At 37.5% G+C, this 26,425-nt stretch overlaps 1 protein-coding gene across 1 annotated transcript; it reads left to right on the plus strand.

Moving 5' to 3' along the window:
* The first annotated feature begins 1,082 nt into the window (after positions 1-1,082).
* On the plus strand, positions 1,083-26,196 carry LOC110805738 (conserved oligomeric Golgi complex subunit 6). Its single transcript, XM_056837379.1, has 11 exons — positions 1,083-1,526; positions 1,633-1,685; positions 5,004-5,151; positions 5,228-5,335; positions 7,524-7,591; positions 16,406-16,529; positions 16,647-16,793; positions 16,917-17,180; positions 17,270-17,551; positions 23,867-24,013; positions 25,538-26,196. The coding sequence occupies exons 1-11, from the start codon at positions 1,308-1,310 to the stop codon at positions 26,054-26,056; spliced, it is 2,079 nt and encodes a 692-aa protein (XP_056693357.1). The 5' UTR covers positions 1,083-1,307; the 3' UTR covers positions 26,057-26,196.
* The last annotated feature ends 229 nt before the right edge of the window (positions 26,197-26,425 follow it).

Genomic DNA, 26,425 nt, shown 5'->3' on the forward strand with positions numbered 1-26,425 from the left:
CTCAAGTTGCAAAAATTACACCAATATCAATCATGCCCATACATTTATCATTGGATTAATTCACCGATTCACAATAGCTTAATCAAATAATTACAATGAAGGTAACAACCCTTGTCATCATGTGGGAGATAGAAAGTAGACATGATAAAAAGGCGGGCTGGGTTCGGGCTGAGCCGAAGACAAAAAAATTTGCCCATTATGTCAGGTCGAGCCAAGCTTCGGGCCAATTTTGTGTTCCCAAAACCCGCTATTTTGGGGCAATTTTGGGTCAGGCCAAATTTATAACTAAAATTGTTGTTTTATGTTGTCCAAAGCCCGCAGTTTTTTTAAAAGGTTCGAGCCGGATCGACCCGAAAATCGGGCCGAAATCTTCTGCCCAAAACCCGATAATTTCGGACCGGGCCCATGTTGATCAGGTTTAATAGAAAGTGTTGCGGGTTTTAGTGAATAGTAAAAGTAAGAATGACGAGGAGAATTTTTAATTTATTGGTGGATTATTTTTTTTGTAGAAAAATTTGATGGTGAGGAAAATGGAGCGATTTCCTTCAATATTGCTTAAAGAACGTCAAATTCCCAAAATGCGTCACTTTCTAACTTAACTCTCACCATACCGTCCACGTCAGCATTAAAACCGGTCTGTTTTTTTTTTTAACAAAGCGGCACTAAACCACTATCTCAGGTAGCGGTTGACATAAGTAAACCGCTATCTCAGCTAACGATTTAGATATTCCCTAAATCAAACTTACAATGAGCTTCCAAAACAAAAACTTACCAAAACAAAAACTTACAGTACCCCCGTTATTTTTAAAGCAACCGCCATCTGAGATAGCGGTTTTGTTTTAAAGCAAACCGCTATCTAACATTGAACCGGCATCTGAGAAGGCGGTTTGCTTTAAAACAAAACCGCTATCTCAGATAGCCGTTCAAAGCTGAACCGGCCCTTGCTGACGTGGACGGTATGGTGGGAATTAACTCAAAACCGCTATATCAGATAGATGTTCAACGCGGTCCTAACTAACGTGGACGGTATAGTGGAAATTAATTTAAAAAGTAACGTATTTTAAGAATTATAATATTAAAGGAAATCGACGAGTGGTGAGATTTTTTTCCCTCCAAGAGGGTCTATCACCTCACCTCACCTCACCTCTTCAACAGTCATTTTCCATCCAAGATCTCAAATACCTTCCCATTCATCAGTAAATGCAATTCAATTCCACCTGAAAACTCAATTCCCAAACACATTTTTAATCAATCATTTTTCGATCAATCAATCAAACAATCGAAGTTATCAGCAATCACAATCATCAATGGGAACGGCGACATTAGCGCCTGGATTATCCAGAAAGCTCAAGAAGGTTCTAGAATCTCGTACTGATTCACCGGACCTTCTCACTTCTCTCTCCACACTCTCCACATTCTACTCCGACAACTCCCCTCAAGCGCGGCGCAACCTCAGATCCACAATCGAGAAGCGCTCTCTCTCCATCAATCACGACTTTCTTAGCGCTTCTGACGCCGCGCAGCAGGTCCCTTTTTCTCTTTTTCTGTCTCTTAATCAGGAATGTTGATGAGGCTGTTGTGATTCAGATGAGTTTTGATGATTAATTGTTGGTTTTTATTTTTTGTTTTCAGGCATTGGATCAAGTTGAGGAGGAGGTTAATTCACTTGCTGAATGCTGTGATAGGTAATGCTACTGTTTTCGACGATTGTTATTGTTATCAAACTCGGTTTTTTGGATATTTATTGATGATTGAATGTTGTTTTGATTAAACTAGAATTGTTATGACTTATGATGACTGGAATTAGTGTATTCGTTGTGAATATTAACTCTTACTGTACTAGCCGATGTTTCAATTTTGCTACATTTTGAAGTACATGTTAGATTTTGGAGGCCTAGGGCGAATTTTACAAATTGGGGCCCTAATTAACAAGTTCCGTGATAAAATAAGGGGAGTACTAAATGCGGGTAGTATTTTACCTAAATATAGAATAAACGAATACTACTCCCTCCGCCCCGAAATACTCGCCCGTTTTATTTAGGCAATGTAATTGAATTAGAATTTAATTAGGTGGTAGTTAATAGTAGGTATTTTTGTTAATATAGTCAGTGGGAAATGTGTCAAACCTTTTTGAGTGAGGAGTGGGTAAGGATGTTAATGGTGCGGGCAGATGTGGATGTAGGTCCCTCTATCCCCATCCCCGCCCTATCATCCATGGCGGGTACAAAATTTATCCCCGCTCGAACGGGTACAAACAAAAAATCACCCCCCCTGATGCCGGAGGTTAAACCTTCAACTGCTGATTGGTCTAACAAAAGACCAGGTTGAGGTAGCTTATTAGAGTGGATGTAGCCATTGATTAAAGTGTTAAATATAACAGAATCAGTGAAATAACCAAGCTTAAGCATTTTACTGAGAAGGCAGAAGCCGAAATTGATGCGGCCAATATGGCAGTAACAATTGGTCAAGAATAGCAGTGGGCAAATACTGAACTACTCAAATTGCTTGCAAAGAGTGATAACGTTGGAGTGAGGTTGGAGGTGTTTCAATTTGAGAATAGAAGTGACTATTTGATTAAAATACATAACAAGGAAGATGACGCAAGAGGTCAATTGATGAAAAGGAAAAGGGGAGTTTGAACTCGTGAAACCCTAATATCCAATGATCTTTAACAGAATTGAGAAATAGGCGACGATCATCAAATTGCTAGGAATTGCGGGAATGAAGTTAGTAAAAATGAATCGATAGAGGTAGAAGCGGGGAATATCACCATGAACAAAGGTAAAAGAAGCGGATGCAGCGAGAGCGGTGACAGGAATGTTAAACTTCATCACAATTTTTTCTTAATTTTTATTTTGGTAATTTAGGGTTTTTTTTATACTTTTTTTTTATACTCCCTCCATCCCAGATTAGTTGTTACACTTTCCTTTTTCGTCCGTCCCAGATTAGTTGTTACACTTCTAAATTAGGAATGACCCCACAATTAGAAAATAATTTGTGCTTTGCAGATGACTTTAGTAATCTTCTTCTGTAAAGAATATTTGATGTCTGTTAAGATGCTATTTTCTGGACTCAACTTGTATTCTGCTACTGGGCTGAAGGCTAATGCTGGGAAGGCTGATTATATTCCTGTGGGATGGATTAAGATGATATAAACACGCTGGTAGAGTTGTCTGGTTTTTGTATTGGTTCTTTACCATTATTTAAATTCCCGGGTTTCCAGTGAGTGCAAAGAAGATAATTGCTGGGGATTGTGAGTATATGATTGAGAAGTGGTAGCCAAAATAAAAATATGGAGCTCAAGTAGACTACACCTGATAATTCTGTGCTCATGAGTATACATGTATTGGGGTCAGATTTTTATTCTACCTGAGGCTGTGTTAATGAAGATAATTACTATTTGCAGGTCTTTTCTTTGGTCTGGGCTATATGATAGCCATAAACCTGGTTAATTGGTTATGTTGCCCGGGACAAGATCTCTTGGCATAAAAGTGGGGGAGGCCTTGGTGTTGGAAACATTTTACTCTTGTATGAGGGAATCAGGTCTGGGATATTTTGCTAGATAGGCCGAAAATGTGTGGGTTAAATGGGTCAACACCGTCTATATAAGGACAAAGAACATAAAGGGTACCAAGGCAACAGTAATTCTAGTTGGGCTTGGAGATGTATCTGCAAAGTGAAAACTGAACTCAAGACAGCTTTGCAAAGTGATCAGTGGATGGTAGAGCCCTTGTATAATATTGCTAAAGTCTATGCTAAGTTGAATGAGCCAGAACAGAAGCAACAAACGAGCAAGTTTGTAGGGGGTAGATTTTCCTTTCCAAAACACAGATTTATTTTTTGGCTGGTCATGAAGGAAAGGCTGCAAACAGAGAAATTGTTTAAGTTGAAGATAAGTTACATAGAAAATTGTACCATCTATAGTGGATGTAAATCTCTAGACATCTTTTTTCAGTTGTGAATATAGTAGGCAGTGTGTTCGAAAGATTAAGAGGTGGCTAGGAGTCGATGCAACGACAATAGACATTTTTCTGTTGCTTAGATGGATTGATAGGAGAGTCAAGAAGTCCCAATTCAGGAAGGTCGAAATTGCAGCAGAAGCAGCAACTGTATACAAAATCTGGAGTGTTTAGAAATGATGCCCTTTGGAAAAGGAAGGTGTCTACTGTAGCCTCAACAGTTACTGAGATTCAAATGTATCGTAAGAGGCAGAATTAAAGGTATCATGGGGAAGAAACTATCACAGGCTAGTGTTTTGATTGAGGACCTATAGTCTTCTTGTTTTTCTGTAGTCAAGACGTCAAGTATGGTTGTTTGTGGTGCAAGCCTTATGGCTGTGGTTGAATGAGGGCCTTGAAGGATTTTCTTTTAGGTTGTATATTACTTGGTATGAAATACAATGTCATTTACTTACCAAAAAGAAAAGAAAAAGAGAAACTTCTACTAGTTGATCCTTGAGAAAAGTAATTAAAGTCAAAGCTCAAAGTTTTAAGTCACTCTCGGGGAAAGAACTCTTATGAGGAGTTATGACTTATGTGCCATTGCTCTTACCTTAGTTTTACTTATTCCTAGGTATCTTAAATGAAGCATGGATAATTTTGGCAAATTATTCTGTGAAGATAATTAGAACAATTCAATTAAGTTTAGAAAACATATAACGTTAGAAAGTTAAGGCGAAGAGAACAAAGTATGCAGGGTCTCAGGAGGTTTAGATGTACATGGTTCATTCCAAGACTGCAAGAGAGGCTGATTCCAGAGAGACCAACAGTTTTTCCCCTTACAGCTACGAACTCACTCTGATCTGGAGTTGGACAACTGAAATTAATTTTTATGTCCATTAGCCTAAGAACGCTTCTCTAGAACAATCGCTGATTTTTTTTCCTTCATAAGCCTCTACTGTATCTTGCACTTTAGTATGTTTCTCTTTATAGGTTTTCCAATCTATATTTTTTTTTCCTATGAACAAAGTTTTTAATCTCTCAAGAATTATTGTGTATCGGCAGGATTGCGAAGGCTTTAAACAGTTGTAGTGCTACTACCGGGGATATTATAAGCACCACAGAAAGGCTTAAACAAGACCTTGATGTTACTACTCAGAGACAGGAGATTGTTTCGTGCTTTCTTCGTGACTACCAACTATCTAATGAAGAGGTGTGTGTTTTCTTCATTTATACCCCCTTGTGTATTAGTTGGTTAGAGAAATAGCTGATGAGTGCTTGCATTTCAGATAAATGCTCTTAAAGAAGAAGAGTTGAATGAGAATTTTTTCAAGGCACTTTCTCATGTTCAGGAAATTCATGCCAACTGCAAAATACTGCTCAGGACACACCATCAGGTAACTTCCATCTTTTTGGCCTCTCACCATCTTTTCTCCCTGTTCATGGTTGAGCTGAAAAGATTTTGCTGCAGTCATAATGATCAAAATAGTTCACTGTTGTATACTAATTCGTTTCTAGTAGTTGAGTTATTTTTCAAAGATTTTAGGACCTGTTGGTTATCTAGTAACATTTAAACCATTTATTTACAACCTTGTTTCGTCTGTCTAGTAAAATTTCTTCTTATGTTGAAATATACTCCCTCATACACGGACAAGTACCTCAAATTGTTCATGTCCTATGTTATAATCAATTATAGGAACAACATTACTTCAATGCCTCTGAAGAAGCTTCTACACATGGCGTGCTAAGAGAGGGTTGGATGTTTGAGTTCTTAGTCTTGTGTAAGTCTGGTGTCATAAGAGGCTGTTTTCGAATTTCATTTGAGCCTTGGACCAAAAATCAGTGGTCATCTCCTATTCCCCATAAGTAAGAAACACAGACAATTTTGTGAGCCATTTTGATTCCAATCATCATAATTTTAAGTAAAAGAATATTGAATCCTTTGGCTTCATTGGAAATGGACAAAATAGTTTCTGCTGCAACTATTTCATGGAATTTATGCTATAAACAGATCAGTAACCCACAAGTCCACAACTAACTTTTGTGTCCTAAGAATTGTCCTTTTTTTTTTGAAAAAAATCATTGCACACCAGAGACCTGATGTATTTCGGTCTCATTTTCCAGAATCATCAATATCAATGCCTTTTACAGTAGAGATTAAAAAATTTGCAATGTCAAGAACTGAACCATCTTGAAGTTGAACAATGTTTACTGTGCATTTGTTAAGGGGGGCCTTGGAAAAGAGGGTGTGTGTGCTTGTTTGGGTGTGCAGGTAAAGGAAGATAAGCTTGTTTGTGTTTGTGAAATTGCTTCTGGATTTTCTTTTTCTCAAATGTGCGTTTCCAGGTAAGCACTGTTTTGAATTTAATGACATCCATGGAAGATTTATTTCTTCCCTTCGTTCCCTTAAAGATCGACCACACATCTGTCTTAACGAATCCCTAAAAGGATATGCCACTTCTCATTTATGACAATTTATTCAAGAAGATAATAATAGATCCTTCCATATATGGTGACATCCTCCTTACTCTTTATCACACTGGCCACTGGCACCGAACTTCTCACTGGTGCTGTCAGTGAACGCACCAGCCCTCTACACTGGGCGGTTCTCTCTATCATCAAGTGTCAGAATATAGTCTGCATTTCTGCAACTTGCCGGAACACATAACTCCTGCCCGACATATGCAGCCACCCTCTCTCCTTGGTGGACTACATTCTCCTGTTTTTTTAATTATTTATTTATCTATTTATATAAGTATCCTGGAACTATTCTATACCTTTTGTCTATGTGGTCTATACGGTGTAGAGAGTTGGGTGTTTGCAATTTATTTTGTTTATTTTGAAATGGGCCAGAAGCATTAATTAGTAATGCTAGTGTTCATCTATGGGCTGACTTAGAGTTTTTTGGATTGAAAAGTTTTTTCTGGTTTTTCTCCATTTCCTGTATTTTGGAAAAATTTACCAATTTCGACCGTGGTAAAGAAGTATTATGGATATTGTGAAACACCGGTAATGTTTACTCCCTCTGTTTTAAGAAAAACGAAATTCAGCCAAAATATTTTGTTCTAAAATACAAGTTGTTTCTTCAATATGAATTCATTAATAAGAGCCATTTTATATTGTCAATGTAAGGTTATAAGGTTGTTACTGCCATTACAATATCATTTGTTAATTCACGTTAGCAATATAAGTTTATCCTTTCTTTATATGCGTAAAAGTGGTCAAAACACCTTGTATGTTGATAATTTGATACAGAGGGAATAATGACTGATAAATAGCAATGTTTCTTCATGAAATGTGTGAAACATATAATATTAAACAACAATTGGATGTAAACTGGATTAGTAAACCATATTGAAATGAGGTGATTTTAATATGCATACTGCATAGGTAAAAGCAGTTCATGATAGAATTTATATATGGAGAATAACGAGGCCAATAACGTGATTATGTGATCCGCATTTCTTGGGATGGAGGTAGTGTTTCATTTAAACCTTACCATGAACAAAAGAAAGAATCAAATGATAAGTTGATGAACTTATACTGTCATAGTATATGTGTCATTCATTCAGTGTTTTATTGCAGCGCGCAGGGCTTGAATTGATGGATATGATGGCTATGTACCAGGAGGGAGCCTATGAACGTCTCTGCAGGTAAAGCTTCTTGTTCTATGACATATAATCATGTAACTTACTTAAAATTGTGCTGGTATGTTATAGTTGTTTGATTTTTGGTCAGTTTATCTCTTAGAGAACAGTAAAAGGGATAACACACTGATATACATATTAATTAAGACGGGGGAGTCCTTAATCATGCTTGGACTCTGTTTAAACCATGAGAATCAGACCCTTGAATGTCCAAATATGATTAGCACTTGACTCTCAAACCAGACTAAAATAAATATGAACTCCCGGATTGCAGCTGGGTTCAACCTTCGGATCCACGCCTACAACAACAACCGCTCTTTATGTTTTTTGAGTGATCTATATGGATCCCTCTTAGATACTTTGTATTCAGGGGGCATTGATATTGGGAGGTTTCAAGAAAGGGAAAGGGAATAAACTACCTTTACTTTCTTGTTGTTTGGTAGACTAATTCAATCATTCCCTTTACCCCATGGACTCCCCAACTTCCCTCTACCATGATTCCCCTTCCTCCTCCAAGGTATCATCCTAACCCCCAAACTCCTCTTCACCCAACCATCTTAACTACCACTTTCGAAACACCACCCCAACCATCGGTGTCGTCTCACCTAACCTACTCACCCTCCTTGAAACCACCGAAACCACCCTACCCACTACGAAATCAACCACCAACCCCCGAAATTCACCCTAACCACCTCAAAAACAAACACTAAACTCGCCGGAAACCACCCTACCCACTACGAAATCAACCACCAACCCCCGAAATTCACCCTAACCACCTCAAAAAAAAACACTAAACTCGCCGGAAACCACCCCACTCACTCCTCTAACCACGTGAAAATCACATACATACTGGGGAAACAACCTCAATAATCAAGAATATCCACAGAATAACTAGATCTAGTTGAGATAAAAATAAAGGAGACGAGAGAGAGAGAGAGAGAGAGAGAGAGGGGGGGGGGGGGTAGAGGCACATGGAAGGGGTTGAGGGAGTAAAGGCGGCAGACGGGAGGAGTGTGGCGCGGGGAAGGTTCTGGGAGAGTAAAGGCGTGGGAGGGGAGGGGCAGCAGGACACGGAGGGGAGGGGGAGTAAAAGTGGAGGAGGGAGGCGACAGAGGAGGGGAGATGGTGGTGCCGTGGTGGTGGTTGTAGACGGAAGGGAAGGGGTGATGGGAAGCTTGGGAGTTGTATGGTTTCCTTTTGATTTTTTGCAAAACAAACAACTTATGAGAGTTTAGGGCTTTGCTTATTCTCCTTCTTTCCCTTTCCCCTTTGCTAACCAAACACCCCCTTAGTGTTTAAGGGGTACTGTAGACACGGAAAATTCGTTAATGTGCCACGTTGGATATTATTTGGGTCAAAAGTCAAAATATTGACTCATTAATTGTTTGACGGTCGATAGAATTAATTAATGCGGGTGTATAAATTAATTTATCCCATTTTAATTATTTTTAATCAAACCCGTTTATTATAATGGTTAAAACCCAACAAAACGGGTTAAAACTATTTAATGGGTCATGATTGTTAAGTTCAACTTTAAAGGCCCAAAGCATATTGAAAACCCTAGAGGTCCCCTAACTCTATAAAAAGAGTGCTCCAATTCATTTGTCAGGGGGGAGGAGAGAAAACAGACGGAAAAACCTAACAAACTCTCAAATACTCTCCCTGCCAGTCAAGTCACAACTCTCTCCCTAGAAGAAGAACATCAAGCATCCAAATTGACGTGCAGTTCTATTCTAGAAGATCAACCTTGAAGAAGATCAAGCCCGGAGGCCCTTATTCGAGAAGATCAAATTGGTTCGTGAACAACATCAAATCCTTCCTGTAGAAGAAGAACAACAAGCAACAAAACTGACGTGTCGTTCTTTTTCTACATCAACGTTCTTGAACGAGATCAAGCCCGAAGGCCCTCATTCAAGTACAAATCAAATCAGTCCGTGAACCAAGTCAAATTCAAAGTGGAGATCGAATCAGAGGAGCAAATCTTAGAGATTGTACCCAAATACAAAAATCAATAAAAATATATTTTGTTCTATATTTTGATTCTCTTATTTTTGCAGACTCTGAAATTTGTGTTTACAAATTTGGCACGCTCGGTGGGACCATTTCTACCTCTCATCTCTTTCTCCAAAATCAAAATTATTGAAGCACTTCCGGGCCATAAAAGAATGACGATAAAGAAAGAAGATCCTATCATGGTGGCCAAGAAGAGATCCATTCATTTTGATGCAACTTTGTCGTCGCTAACAAACCCTGACGGTGGCAAAAAAAGCAACAAGTTCTTCCCTCCAACGTCAATCCAGGGTCCGTTACAAGAGTCAAGCAATGGAGCAGTCCAAGGGCCATCACAAGAGCCAAGCAATGGAGCGGTCCAAGATCCGTCACGTGATCCAATCAATGGAGAAGTAGACGTCGTCATTGTAAATGTTATGGCAATTGAAGCAAACACCATTGAGGAAGAATTGGAGAATATGAAGAAAGTCCTTGAAAAACTTGTCAAAGACGGCGAAGAACAGAAAGCCCAAATCAAACGCCAAGACAAACAAATTGCCAATTTGACCAAGAAGCTGGAAAAACGTCCAATTGGTGAATCGTACAAAAATGGTGAAAGCGATGGCGGAAGCGATGAGTCTACATCGACAGTGAAGTCCAAGGCAAGAAGGAGAAGAAATCCCTATGGTGATTCGTTCTGCTACCGTCAAATACAAGATATGATAGCCAAAACTATTAAACACCAAATTAGCGTAGATCCTGACGAAAGTGGCCATTACATCAAACCTTACACAAAAAGGATTGAAGCCTTGGAGATGCCAAACGCTTATCAGCCTCCAAAATTCATAGTTTGATGGAAAAGGAAATCCGAAGCAACATGTGGCACATTTTATCGAAACGTGTAACAATGCAGGCACCGAAGGAGACTTGCTCGTGAAGCAGTTTGTTCGATCGCTAAAAGAAGTTGCCTTCGATTGGTATGCAGATGATTTAGAACCTGGGTCGATTGATAGCTGGGACCAGATGGAAGAATCGTTCCTGAATCGCTTCATAAGCACTCGCCGTATTGTTAGCATGATGGAGTTGACACAAACAAACCAGTTGGAGGATGAACCTGTCGTGGAGTACATTGATCGATGGCGGACACTAAGTCTTCAATGCAAGGATCATTTGCGCGAAACTTCTGCAGTTGACATGTGCATCCAAGGCATGCATTGGGACTTGGTTTATATTTTGCAAGGAATGAAGCCAAAAACATTCCAGGATTTGGCATCTCAAGCTCACAAAATGGAGGTTGCGATAGCCAATCATGAAGAAAAATCCGATTAGTCGGACATTTGTTGAGACTTCGACGATTTGAGTCCACAAGTCTGCAAGAAGTTTCAACAATGATCCTGGGGGCAAAGGTGAAAAAGATCGTCCTCGAAGCTCCTAAACACGAGCCTAAACTGCATAACAAAAAAACTTGGAACTACGTTTAGCTTGATCCAGAAAAGTGAAAGAAAAATAAAATCACTTGTTTTGGTACGTAGGCATCTTGGATAATGAAAAATTTCAAGGGCAGCCACATAAAAAAAAAATGAAATAATTTTGGAGTATAAGTTGAATTTTAAAATTGTTTTCCATACAAAATTAAAAGAGTACATACGTTTTGAAAAACACCAAATGTTTTTAAAAATGAAGTACGACAAAGATGCCCATGAAAGTTTGTCGTCATTTATTCAAAGTTTGGAGAAAGCTCAAAAGCACCAAACACGTAGAACCAGCGATCTGGAGAAAGCTTCCAAGCACCAGAAATTTATAAAAGAGATAAATGTTCCGTTATTTAGGATCTATTATCCAAAAGGATGGAGAATTGGATGGCGATGTGGCCCATAGAATCAAAGCAGGTTGGTTGAAGTGGAAAGGTGCCACGGGGTTCCTATGTGATTCAGGCATGCCCCAAAGATTGAAGGGAAATTTTTACCGCACGACAATTCGACCGGCTTTGTTATACGGCACAGAATGCTGGGCAGTGAAACATTGTCACGTGCACAAGATGAATGTGGCGGAGATGCGCATGTTACGTTGGATGTGTGGGCATACAAGAAAGGATCGTTTGAGGAATGAGATTATTAGGAAGAAAGTAGGGGTTGCACCGATTGAGTTTAAGATGATGGAAAATCGCTTAAGATGGTTTGGACATGTGAGCAGAAGACCAAGTGATGCCCCGGTTAGGAGGATAGAAGGGTGGCAAAGTGATAGAATTGCAAGGGGTAGGGGAAGACCTAAGAAAACTTGGAGGAAGGTGATTGAGCACGATATGAGCTTTCTTGGGATTGAGGAAAATATGGCGTTGGATGGGACAGAGTGGAGGGAGAGAATATGCATTGATGACTTCAGTTGATTTATACAGTTTTCATGTTTTTGTTTCTTTCTATTTTTATTTTATTTTTATTTTTATTTTATTTTTAAAATTCTTTTAATTTTTTTAATTTACATGCTATTTTGAAATATACTTATTTTACTTATTCATTTATTTTAAACTTTACTTATTTTTTATTATCTCTTACAATATATCTTCTATAATATACTTCGTATATACATTTTTTCTCTTATCTTACTTTCATTAATTCCACTTTCTCTTGTTTTTCTTATTACTTCTTGCTCCTTTTTTGTTTGATTGGTGACAATGACGATCTCCTACGACGATTCATGTTAGCCGACCCCAAATCATTTTGGGACTAAGGCTTTGTTGTTGTTGTTGTTGTATAAATTGAAGGATGGAGAAAGCTTCCAAGCACCATTACAAAAAAAAAAAAAAAACTTCATCAAATTCTTTTGATGACCTGAAAGAGTCGTCAAATTTCTTGGACAAAAGCACCAACACACCAGGGGTTCGCGAAAACTATATTAGAATCTGGAGAAAGCTTCCAAGCACCAGAAACTTGTAAAAGATATAAAATTGGAGTTTGGAAAAAGTTTCTAACCACCAATAATCTGGAGAAAGTTGTCAAGCACCAGGGATTCACCAAAATGCGTGGAGGTTGGAAAAAGCTTCTAAGCACCAATACTCTATCAAGCACCGGAATAAAGTGAAAAAAGCTTCGGAAGCCAACACCTTTGCAAATAGATGATTTGGAGAAAGCTCCATTAGAAAACCAAATCACCCCGCATGGCTCGCATATGGCTATCGAAATTCTTGTTAGATTGATATGCACCAACAATTCAAAATTGTACCAGCATTTTCAGGAAAATAAATGAACAAAAAAATCAAAGTGCACATCCCTTATTTTGAAAATCTAAACAGCAGGAGCATTGTCTCAAGACAACAACAACTTGGATTCGTACACCTCTTGGTAATTGTCACCAGTAACGTAACATGTTTACACATTGAAGCGTGAAGTACACAGACCCGAACTACAAGAATTGAAGCTCTCTTTCATGGCTATGAAATTATGAGAACAAGAACAACATCTCCGTATCTTCAAACAGCACCCCAAGGATAACGAGTAGCGGACTAGCTGCTCCGTCGTCAAGATTAATGGCCCGACTAGTCCGATAATGGTTCCTCGTATGTGTATAATCAGACTCTTGCTCGTTTCGGTAGAGATGCTCTTCAAGGTAGTGTGGCTCTGCTTTAGAATAGCAATGATGGGCACCGGTTCAAGGACAAAGGTAAAGGACAATATGACAACTTCTACAATCTTCGTACTATCAATGGACAGCTCTGTCTCCAGCTCCCGTCTGGTGCTGGTACGCTCGGACTCAAACATCGATGGACTCGGGTTGTAGCAAAGTTAATGCGCCAAGATGGCATGGGCAACAACTCCTTCAAGTACATGCCCTGCAAAAAATTAAAACAAAAAAATGGTTGGGCTCTTCTTTTTTGAGGTCGGCTTTTGGTCACACTAGCAAGTGGCAATTGTTGTAGTACACCGTTGCTGATATAAAAATGACATAAGGTCCTCACGGCCACATGATGAGGTGCTTAACTCAGGCTATGGGTCATCTGCATAATACCTTCTCCATTGAACATCAAAAGCTGCAAAGAAAAAAATGTCAGATAAAAGCGGACTCCTCCTTCATGGTGTCGTAGTAGCAGCAACTCAGCAAGAACATCTCCCTCAATTACGATATTGGGACAGACTCGATCAGACAGAAGGCACAAAGGTTAAGTGACTTTTGTAGCAAGAACGACATGTCTCGTCTTTGACTTCTCTCCTCCATGGTCTTGCAACTCGTATGTGCTTCTATTTTTGCCACTCTGCTATGTCGAGGCTTGAGTGCGGAATGAAGACTATCTTTGAAAGTGAGAGCTCCTGCAATATGTTGTTTGTCTTCGTCAAGCACGGCAAAAGAAACGAGCAGCGCACAACTGTGTGGATTTCCTTGAAGCAGTTTTTTGGTCAAAACCCCCATCAGAAGGTCAAATGTGGTTCGATAGGGCTGAAATTTGTTCCGGCTGTTAAAGACACATACATCTTTAATATGAATGGTGTGATTGTTTTCACGTGCTCCATAGTGATCATCAAGAAATCGCACTAGACAGAATCTACAGTTTCGGTCGAATGTGGTTTTGTTCTTCAAGGAAGAACCTCTTTTGGCGTGAATGTTCCAAGTATGATGAAAAAATCGGAGTCTCCTTCTCCATGGCGGAACTCTAGTGGCTTATTCTCTCAGTTGAAGATTAAAAAAAAACAACGTTAAAGAAATTCTTCTTCCTCTGCAGCGAGCTAGCTTCCCTCTTCAGCGGTTTAACTCTTTTAAGGTGCAGCTTCAGTTCAAGATGTGTCAAGAATAATGGCTGTGTATGGCTCCGTTATGCCGAGGCTTAGGGACGAAGGCTGTCTTGGAAAGTGAAAGCTCCTTCTTCAACATATCTGATGTTTGATTTCGTCTCCATCTCTCCGATGACCTAAAAAAGCTCAGCCATGGTGTCGTATTTATAGCGCTGCAAGGCTGTAATTGGTTTCCAAGAAATCCATACGGATCACAACACCTAACAAGTAACAACAGATAGAAAGTATCCCGTGGAATTAGGCCTTCAACTTATTATTGCCAGCTAGGACTCTTAAAAATTTAAAAATAAAAATAAAAAGAGAAGCCTAGCAAAGTAGAAAGCAAGGACTCTTCAGTTTATTTGAAAAGGGCATAAGCATTATAGTTGCTTAATAATTGACAAAAAAAAATGTCTCCAGCCCGCCAAAGAAAGAAAACCGTCAAGCCCAAGTACAAAAAAGTTGGTTATTGGGTAAAGTGATATGAGCTAAATTTGTGTTAGAAGAAGATTCGAGACTCAATCACGAGCAAACACTCAAAATTCTGTACGTGATTTAGTCTCGAGGGGGCAATTTGTAGACTTCGGAAAATTCGTTAATGTGCCACGTTGGATATTATTTGGGTCAAAAGTCAAAATATTGACTCATTAATTGTTTGACGGTCAATAGAATTAATTAATGCGGGTATATAAATTAATTTATCCCATTTTAATTATTTTTAATCAAACCCGTTTATTATAATGGTTAAAACCCAACAAAACAGGTTAAAACTATTTAATGGGTCATGATTGTTAAGTTCAACTTTAAAGGCCCAAAGCATATTGAAAACCCTAGAGGTCCCCTAACTCTATAAAAAGAGTGCTCCAATTCATTTGTCAGGGGGGAGGAGAAAACAGACGGAAAAACCTAACAAACTCGGGGGAGGAGAAAACAGACGGAAAAACCTAACAAACTCTCAAATACTCTCCCTGCCATTCAAGTCATAACTCTCTCCCTAGAAGAAGAACATCAAGCATCCAAATTGACGTGCTGTTCTATTCTAGAAGATCAACCTTGAAAAAGATCAAGCCCGGAGGCCCTTATTCGAGAAGATCAAATTGGTTCGTGAACAACATCAAATCCTTCCTGTAGAAGAAGAACAACAAGCAACAAAACTGACGTGCCGTTCTATTTCTACATCAACGTTCTTGAACGAGATCAAGCTCGAAGGCCCTCATTCAAGTACAAATCAAATCAGTCCGTGAACCAAGTCAATTCAAAGTGGAGATCGAATCAGAGGAGCAAATCTTAGAGATTGTACCCAAATACAAAAATCAATAAAAATATATTTTGTTCACATATTTTGTTTCTCTTATTTTTGCAGACTCTGAAATTTGTGTTTACAGGTACATTTGAAGTATTTTAACTTTGCTATAAATCTACAATTAAGAAGGGGGAGAAAGAGGAAAGGAAAGGAGATTTTTTTATTTGTGTTATTGGCTACATAATCTGTAAAGGAATGTATTATGTCTTTTTCCTTGTCCTTTAAAATCTGTAATTTTAACCTAGAAAGGCTAGAATATCTTGGGGACAACACGTGTTTGTATATGTATAATCTCCAATCCATCAAAAGAGGTAGAACCAGACCTGTGAAAATTTTCAACCAATCCACACTCTTTCTTCTGAGTAGTTTGCTTATACTTCCTTCATTTCTCAATACATGCAACAAATTCCCTTTGGGATGTTTAACAACACATGCATCATTTCCCCAATGGATTTTTTGTGAAATTACTTTACTACCCAGTACCCATTATATAAGTGAGGACCAACTCACTTTTGTAACTTTGTTGTACATACTCTCTCTCTTCTAATTGCATGAGCAACGCAGTCAAGTCTCACCTCTTTCTCCATTCAATTGGTTTGCGTACAAAAAGTAATGATGCATGTACTGAGAAACAGAGGTAGTATATTATATTGGCTAGATTTATTTTAATACCATCGATTAGCTCTTTTTGTTTTTTTTGTTTATTTCAATTCTTAATTATATACTAGCATATCTTAGTCTATTTGCTTATATACCTCTTTTTTTCAGGTGGGTTCAGGCTGAGTGTAGGAGATTGGGGGATACTGATAATCCTGAAGTTAGTGAACTTCTAAGAACAGCAGTCCGATGTCTCAATGAAAGGCCTGTTCTTTTCAAATACTGTGCTGAAGAGGTAGTTCTATCAATCTATCATGGCACAAGGCCATAAGTTATATTTTTAATATGTAAACAAAAATATATTTGCATTGTTTTGACTTGTGTTGGCTTTTCATGCATATGCTTTTTTTAGGTAGCAAATATGAGGCACAATGCCTTATTCAGAAGGTTTATAAGTGCTCTTACTCGTGGAGGACCTGGTGGGTTGCCCAGACCTATTGAAGTGCATGCCCATGATCCTTTGCGGTATGTGGGTGATATGCTAGCATGGTTACACCAGGTTGGACATTTGAGTCTTTCTGGTAGTTGGTTTTTTCTGCATTTCTGGGTAGCCTTTTTTATCTGCTCAAGACAGGTTTTGTGATTCAGTTCTAAAGTTTATTCCTTTTTTGTCTCCTTTAAGGCATTGGCTTCTGAAAGAGAACTTGTGTATGCTTTGCTTGATCCTGATGCTGTTGAAGATGCTGGGCCAACTGCACGTCAATTCTCCAAGAATTCTGAAAGTGAATTTGGAAAGATAGAATCTGATTTAACCTTTGTCCTTGATCGGATATTTGAAGGAGTTTGCAGGCCATTTAAAGTTAGAGTGGAACAAGTATTACAGTCTCAACCTAGTCTTATTGTTTCATATAAACTTATTAATCAGCTGGAGTTTTATACTTACACGGTGAGCTAGTCAGACCTCTATTTTAATACGTTCTTCTATCTCATTAATGATACCAATTTTTAATTAACTTCCTGTTTCTTTCCTCACAGATATCGGATTTAATTGGGAGAGAAACAGCCCTTTGCCAAACACTCTGGACTTTGAAGGAGGCTGCTCAGAAAACATTTTTTGATATTTTAAAGAGCCGAGGAGATAAATTACTTCGGTATCCTCCACTTGTTGCTGTGGATCTCTCACCACCACCTGCTGTAAGAGAAGGGGTTTCTGTCCTACTGGAAATAATAGAGACATATGATGGCATGATGATTCCTCCCTCAAAGAAGCCGGAATTTGATCCTGTAATATCTGCTTTATTAGATCCTATTATCCAGGTGAGCCTTGATATATTCCTGCACAAAAGAGACTAATGCCCTGTTCTCTTCGCCTTAATTTTGCTGAACTTAAAAAAACTGATTTTTACTGAGTATCTAATTTTTACTTCTCAACACTTATTTTTACTGGTTTGCTGTTGTATTTATTTACGGAAAATTTGCCAAATACAACCAAACAAACTTATCAATTTACGGGTTACAACCTCAAACTTTCAATTTTCTCAATTACAACCTAAAACTTTATACCCCACTTTAAGTTACAACCCCGAGTCACTTTCCGCCGAAAACTGTCGGAAAGTGATGTCATTAATACATTTCCATTTTCCAACAAATTTAATTGATTTCCTTAAAATAAAAATAACATTCATAAAAAACCAAAAACCCAAAAATAAAATAAAAACTGATTTCCCCTACTAGCCTTTTCCAACTATTACAACCCTATTCACGGTTACTCTCCCCCTTCTTTCTCTGTTCATCTACTTCATGTTCTTCATCCACAATTCCACATACACCAATGGCGACTTCATGTTCTTTATCCACACACAACAATGGCAACAAGCTTGCGGGTGCAATTGCTAAGAGCTCGAGGAAAAGGCTTATTTTGTGTAATCAATCTTGTAATTCTAATCCCTCCCTTAGATTGTATTAATTATCTAGTAGAAGATTCTACGTACTGGGATCTCTTATAATCGTACTGCTCCTCTAAGGGTCAACCTCCCTTCAAGGCCTTGCTCAGTTTCTACTTAAGATTTGCTCATTTTTACCCAAAAAATAATAATTAATCCATGAAATCGACCAATCTAATTCACAATTAAATTCAAATCAAATCGACATCTTTGTTAATTATACCCCCAATCCACGAGGATTTCCCCAAATTATACTCAATTAAAATCGATTTTTGAAAATCCCCAATTCGAAGAACCCTAATTTCTGAAAACCCCCAATTTGAAGAACCCTAATTTCTGAAAAATCACAAATCGACGACCGTTGAGCGATCGAGATAGCAGAGTGAAAGAGATTGAGGGAGGAGTTGAGGATGAAATTAAGAACAATCTATATATGTGAGTAATTGATATTGGAGTTTGATAGTTGAGAAAGAGTAATGGAAGAGTTGGGAATAAAGGAGATGTTGGAGGGAGTTCCTAAGTGGAAGTAATCAAAAAATTTGGAAAAGGCTGGAAAAAAAAACCTTTCTTTTAGTTTTGATTAACGTTATTTTTAGTTCTAGGTTAAAATTGTTGGAAATGTATTAATGACATCATTTTCGTATAGTTTTTTCTGGAAAAGGTTGTAACTCTAAATGAGGTATTAAGTTTTAGGTTGTAATTGGGAAAAATAAAAGTTTGAGGTTGTAACCATAAAGTGCTAAGTTTGTTGGGTTGTATTTGGAAAATTTTCCTTTATTTACTGATTTTTCTTGAATGTTATTTCTTTAAAGTGGAAAGAACAGGGCCTAAGTTGCTTCTACTAACTTATTGGCAGTTAAAATTTAGTAATTACCAATTAAAATTTATGAAAAGTTTGATATTTTTGCTACTATGTACACTCAGATGATTCTAACAAGATCCAATATGACTATTTTATTTTCTTCTAGTTTAAATCATCAAAGGTAGTAAACTAACTTGAATGCTGTAAAATTAGGAACATTATACTCCCTCTGCCCCTTAATACTCGCCTTGCTTTCCTTATAAAGCCGTCCCTTAATACTCGCCTCGTTTCTATAAATGACATACTTTTACTAATATTATATCATTTTTCTCACTTAACCATGGACCCACACATATTCTTACTTCGTAAGAGAACATTAAAAAATTCAATCCCCCCGCCTCCACCCCTTTATGACACATTTACTACTAACTATATTAAAAAAAACTACGATCAACTACCACCTAATAAATTAATAAGTCAATTAAATTGCCTAAAACTTTGTGCGGGTAATAAAAAAACACGGAGGAAGTAATCTATTCTAGCACATTAAGACTACTTTCAGAAACATAGAAGTCATAAGGCTCCAACATAATCAATTCTAGCTCTTGGGTCTTTTCTTTTTGCTATGATCATATTATGTTCTTAGAAGTAAGATTATTTTCTTGGTAAGCAATTCATGCCATCATCAGTAATTGAAATACAACATCAAAGGCTTACTCCCTACATGATTTGGGGCCGGCTAACATAAACCTTCATGGGAACCCTCCACGAAATGTGAATCAAGAAAAGATTATGGTAAATAAGTGAATACAAAAATTAGAGAAAGTGAAGGTGAGGGTAGTGAGACAAGAAAAATAAGGAACACGAAAAAAGTGTTCCAGATCATCAGTAATTGAAATATAATCGCAAAACCTTCAAAACTCTACCTTGGGCCTAGTTAGGGGAACAAAAGAAGAAAAAAATTAGCAGTCAAAATCCAGAATCATCCTTGGAATTTTGAAATCTCTCATCTAGATAGAATAGCCTCCAAGTTAGTACTTCCTCCCGTGTATTTTTCTGATTGCATCATCTGAGTTGGGCACAAACATTAAGGAAAAAAGTAAATATCAAAGATGCCAATGTGATAATGTAACACCCCCAATTTTCTGAAAACATTTTTTGGAGTTGCGAAAGCGAAAAATAGAAAATTTGGGGCATTACCGCCACATTTAAGATTACAAACCTTAAATAGGAAGCGTATATCAAGATACATATCCAATCCATTTAGGGGGTGTTAGGTTCAACATTTTCTGGAATCAGGTATGGTTGACAGTTTTTATAAGATTTGAAACCTGGGAACACACCTCCCAAACCACCTGGTATCGGGTTCTCATACCCAAGGGGGGAGGTGGGTTTGAAGGAAACCCCCAAGTTTATATTCTTCAAAATTCATGTTCATCCAATCAAAACCAACACCATAACATCGGACAACCTAGCCATCATATATATACACACACACACACACACCATAAAAATCACTCCACCTAGCCAGCCACCTCCTCCGTCGAACTTACTTTCAGACCACCTACCGCCACCGAAAACACCACCATAACCACCCAAAAGATGAAAAATATAGTACTGCAAAAAACAATTTGGAAAACATATATTTGGATATGTGCCCAGGTTAATGGTCAATTTTGGCCATTAAAGCTTTAGATTTGGAGCTTCAATGTTCAAAATTGACCACCAAAAATCAAATTTCATTGGGGAGGGAGAAGGATTTGACGACAAGGGTTGACATAAATTGATAAGTTGCGCTGGTGGAGATTATGCAATGGATCAGATATGCCTGCATATTTTTTTTTAATGAGAGGAACTACTCTGTAGAAGGGAAGGGTGGAAGAAGATAGGTGTAGAAAAAGAGATGTGGGAAGTTGAGACTTGGGTACTAACGGAGGAGAGAGAGTATAATATTGGTAATTCTGATTTTTGTTAATTTAACAAAACACTTGGAATAAGGTATGGGATTATAGGTATTATCCATTCTAAACTTACGGGTTGCAATTGAAACCCATACCTTAGCCCTTAGGTCGAACCATACATGGGATAATTAATTAAGAGTATGCTTTATTTAATACTCCGCAAACTGTAATAATGTTCAAAACAAGGAAATGACTAAAACCTAATGATTATTCCAAAGCTCTAGGTGGTCGATCGTGAATATATATAGGATCATCCATCAATCATTACTTGAAAACTAAATAAAAATACAAAGAGAAGCCACGAGACTAGTGGAAATTGCAAGCTTTACTTCACCCTGTAAAACAATAAGTGAGAAATCATCTCTTTGATAAACATTCTTTCATTTTCGTAGAGATTTACCATACCTTCCACAATAAATAAACTCGCATTTAAAATACTAAATAGAGGTAAGTGAACATGGTGAGTCTCCAAGGCGGTGCATGACCCAAAGTTTAAAGGTGGGTTGTTGCAGCGCCACCACCCGAAGGCCCTCCCAAAAGGTCTTAGTCCTTAGGTGTGTACGCCCTCCAATGAATGTTGTCAACTCAAAGGAGTGGAATAATCCTATGTGCTCCGCACGACAATATAATAGGTTTCCAATTGTTCACCACCATAGAGGATTCAACCTAAGGCTACTTACCAATCAAGATAGTCACATTATAAAGAGTATAAAAATTAAACCATAAACTACGTTTTACTAAGTCATAGAAAAAAACCATTTAGATAAGATTATTATCGTTCAAAACTTAACACGTAAATCATGATTGATAGTACGAAAACATTTTTACAAGGTTACACAAGACGGTGGACATAGAAGCTTACTGGAACTATTAAACGGTCACAAGAAGGTCAATAGTCACCTCCTTCAATTAACCCCTCTACAAGGAGAATAAGCAGTACTATATTACTGTGTATACATTACATAATATACTCCTTAATATGAGACAAATGCTAGTATCTCTTCTGTAGGTTTTTATAATGTAATACATAAAATAGTATTGTTAAATTAGTTAATGGAATAACAACATATTTCATCCGTTCTTTTTTACATGGCACAATTGAGTTTCGGACACTATCACACAAGCTTATTTGACTTCCTTTTGTGATTTATACTTAAGAAAAAACATAGTCGTATGAGGTCTTATTAGATTCGTCTCAATGAATATTTTTAAATATCAAGTTTTATAATTTTTTCTTATCCATAACTGAAGATATTAATGTTTGAAATCGTGCATTGGAAAACGTTCCTAAATAATTGTGTCATATAAAAAAGAATAGAGGAAGTATAAATCCAAAATTTTAATCAAAATATTCAAACCTTTTAACGTGACATAGTGTATAAAAAGTTTTAACACTAACATTTTGTATAAAGGCAATATTTTTTATCACCAAAATAGTTTATGATTATCAAGAGGCCAAAATAATTACGACAAATGCTCTGCAAGATTCGAGTCACTGTTACCAATGAAAAAGATCATGGTGTCTACAACATACTGAGCATCGAAATGTATCAATAATGGATCAAGAAAGATGCAAGAGGATTAGTAGCTTAACCGAAGGATCATGATACTTAACGGCCAGAGAGTGTGAAGGAGAGGGAGTGGTGAAATACCCGTGAGAGTTCGTTGCGCCGCCGCCGCCGCCGACAAAGTCACAAGACTGATTCTTTTCAGTTTTCACCAAGCCAACCAGAGAGTAGTTCGAATTAGGTTTTTACGTGAGATTGTATTGATGAGTGGAGGGAGTATGAATGGGTATTGGGTATTTATACTTTTAGTATCTCCCAAGTAAGGAATTTCTTTGACATGCTTAATCATAGGCTTCATAGCCATGAATGCCGTGATTGAAAGTAGAATGGAAAATAGCAGATTTTAAGCGAGGGTGACTGATCATATTATGGAGATGAATCAGATGATGAAGCTTATGTTGGGGTTTCCATAATTTCCTTCTCTTTCCTACTAAGGTGGAGTATGTCGGTTTGGAAGAGGAGGAAAAAGAAAGTAGATCAATTGGAGGGAAAAGAATAGGAAGTTTGGAACCATTCAATCAATTAGCATGGTTGGAACGTACTAAGAAGAATAATTTTGAAATTAATTCAAAAGTATAGGTACAAAAATAAATCAGTCTAGGGTCTGTATAAATAGTTATGTAGTAAAATAAATGTTTTAAACTAATCTAATTGTTTTTTGAGATAACTGAAAATACGGGATATTACAGATTAAAACCAAAAAAGAGATAAAATGTTAGGTAAGAATCAAAGAATGGTAAATATAAAATTTGTACAAGGTATAATGGGTATTTGGTGAGAAGAACCAAAAAGCATGTGAAAGCATGGCATAAAAGGAAATGGTGCAACTAATATGCAACTTCCAAAATGGGAAATGGTGCAATTATAAAAAACGGAGGAAGCATTTAGTATTTTAGTTACTGGGGAATGTCATTGTACTTCTATTGTCGAAGCAGGATGGATTTGGATAAGAATAAAGCATGGAACTGTTCTGTGAGAGGCTTGGTTGTCATGTAGTTTTGTACTATTTTTATTTATGGTTTCTTAGCTTGTTGCTTTTTTTGTGTTCAATTATTAATATCCGAGTGAGTTTTCTGAACCTTCTGAATTGAAGCTTCTGAAGAAAACACATTTACTTTTTCAGTTGGAGACCAACGTCTTGATGTAGGATCCAATCAAGGACCTACTTGTTTATTATGATATTGAAAGAAAGTACTGAGGCAAATAAAAGATGCACTATAAAAAACACAGAGGGGGTAGCACTAGGAGAAACTACACCAGAGTGCTTGTAATTTGCAGGGCCTACATAAAGAAACTCAACCTAAAACGTGTGTGCATGTTAGATTTGAGAAACTAAATAATATTCCGGTTTATTTCAGATGTGTGAGCAAGCAGCAGAAGCACACAAATCCAAAGGAGCTGGTCACTCATCAAGGAGGAGCAGAATAAGCTCTGACTCCAATCAGCTTAACAAATCATCAGTTGATGCAATATTGAGTAATAGCAATACCCTTTCAGCATCTCAGGTATAGAATTGCTTATGTGTTGATTTTTCGGTATCCTGTTTTAGTACCTGTTGCTGAGAATCTGAGATATATATGTCCTTGCATATCCGTATTCTGTATCTCCTGGACGCTTGATAAAATATTGTAAATTGTAATATTACTTGCATATATAAAGCTAAAACTTTGAAATTGTTTGCACGTATAGCTTGCATATAGGACTATTACTTAGAAAGTAAGCGAACCAAGGGTTATATTATAAGTAACTGGTAATGAAGGGTCTCCTCAACTGTCAAAGACAAGTCCTAGAATGTTAATCGGTGCCTGTAACTATAAAATAAAAGGACACGCCTCTGGGACGTGTCGGACCTGTGTTGGTCGGTTCAAGGGCATGCTGCCTATTTGAAGTACCCATGTAACCTTGGGACTAGAAATTGAAAGGATTCCTTTGTTTGACATGTTAATTATTTAGGACTTGGAAAGAAATGAGGATATCTTATGTTTTAATGCATCCAAATCCAGCTGATTTGGGGAGGAAGGAGAAGTGCGAGTTTAATTTAGGAGTCTTTCCTGTCACCTCTTTTCCTTTCCTGCTTATTCCATTTGAATTATTGAAAGCAACCTATCAAATATAATCTTACATGATACTTGTCGTTCCAGGTAATATGAATATGGATCATTGCATGTCATACTGTCATAGGCAACAAGTATGCCTTTATTTTTATTTTTATTGATGACAAATTTCTCTGAAACTGATGTGTTAGACTTCGAATACGAGAATACAGTCTTGTGAAGATGATGTTAAGAGTCTTATGTCCCTGCTAACAGTGTGATTTAAAGTTCCCCCATGCTGGGTGGTGGTGTTTGGTATTCGCTTTTTAGCATTCTGGGCAGTGGGCATGTTCCACATTTTCTAGTGAATCTGAGAACTTTGGTTTGCTGAACCCAATTATTGAGTATGAGGTTGCCTTAACCCGGCTATAGCATAGAGTGAGGTTGCCTCTAATTGACTCTTGATCCAGTATACAATGACTTACCATACTTCACATTAACAAGAAGGTTAGACAATATCTTATACCTGGTGCATTCTAATTTCAAAGCCGACAATCAGTGAATCATTTTACGCCATTGGAAATGGACATGTCCCAAATTCATATTCTGATATAAATATCTCCGACATTACGTTGCGTAGCAAAAATTAGCAAAAAATGATTGAACAATTGACAATAAAAGTTTGCCAACTTAGTTTCACCTCCAGATCTCCTGTTGTTGGTAACATTGTACATTGACTGGTCCCTCACTGAACATAGTATGATTTTTCATTTTGTCCTTTGTGTTTGAATTCTACTGTAAGTACTATAGAATATTGTCTGGCTTTATAAACTTTTCAAACTCCAATTTATCAGTTGGATGTTTTTATTTGTTCCGGAAACCTGACACGGCGTATCCTGAAAGCTGTTAATATTTTACAAGGGAGCAATGAAAGTCTAGGTGCTTTTGGTGCAACATTATTTTGTGCTAACGTGGGTTTTGTGCTTGTACCTGCAGAGTATAGAGACACCTTCTAAGATCTTCCTCATCAACTGCTTATGCACCATCCAACAACCGCTGATTGGACATGAAGCTGCAACCAAATATGCTAAGAATATTGGGGATTTAATAGAAAACCACATGCGTATTCTCGTAGATAAAGAAGTTGAGACCATTCTAAGAAGATGTAATCTATTGAACAAGATGCCCAACTTTAGGAAAACATTTGATGAGGCAAGTGAAGAAGCTGCTCGACATCCATTGGCAGAAGTGGAGGAGACTTCTCCAGCTTCATTATCAGAAAGTTTGAACATTTTCTTTGGTCTCATTTTGGGTACCGAAAATTCTCTCCCAGAATTTGAGCAATTGCAGATGCCAAAGCTGCGGTCGGAAGCTTGTATCCACTTGGCTAACTCACTTGCTGATGCTTACGAGCTTGTGCATGATGCAGTCATGGATCCCAAGAATTCATACCCTGATCCAAAATCACTTGCTAGACATCCACCAAACCAAATTAGGACCATTTTGGGTATTTGATTCACTTTACTAGTGTTGTGTTTATTATTTGGAAATCTTACTTTTGAAAGTATAAAAGTTGGTTAATTAGAAGAAGAAAAAAATACTTGGGATATTTTTTCCGAAAACAAAAACATTAATACTATTACGAATTGTCACCATTTTCATTTTCATTTGCTCTTGATTAATTTTGACACTTCTGTTTTGAGAAAGACCTTATAATTACATTGATACCTCTCTACAGTATAGATATGGCATGTCAAAATCTCTCATTGACATATTTTGTGTTGATACTAAAAATAAAAAAAATAAAAAAAAAAGTTGTACTTGGTATTTGAATACTCCGTATTTGATAGGGTGACTTTTGTCCACGTTGACCACAAGCAACTT

The sequence above is a fragment of the Spinacia oleracea genome, chromosome 2, assembly GCF_020520425.1.
Source record: "Spinacia oleracea cultivar Varoflay chromosome 2, BTI_SOV_V1, whole genome shotgun sequence".
Classification (NCBI taxonomy): domain Eukaryota; kingdom Viridiplantae; phylum Streptophyta; class Magnoliopsida; order Caryophyllales; family Amaranthaceae; genus Spinacia; species Spinacia oleracea.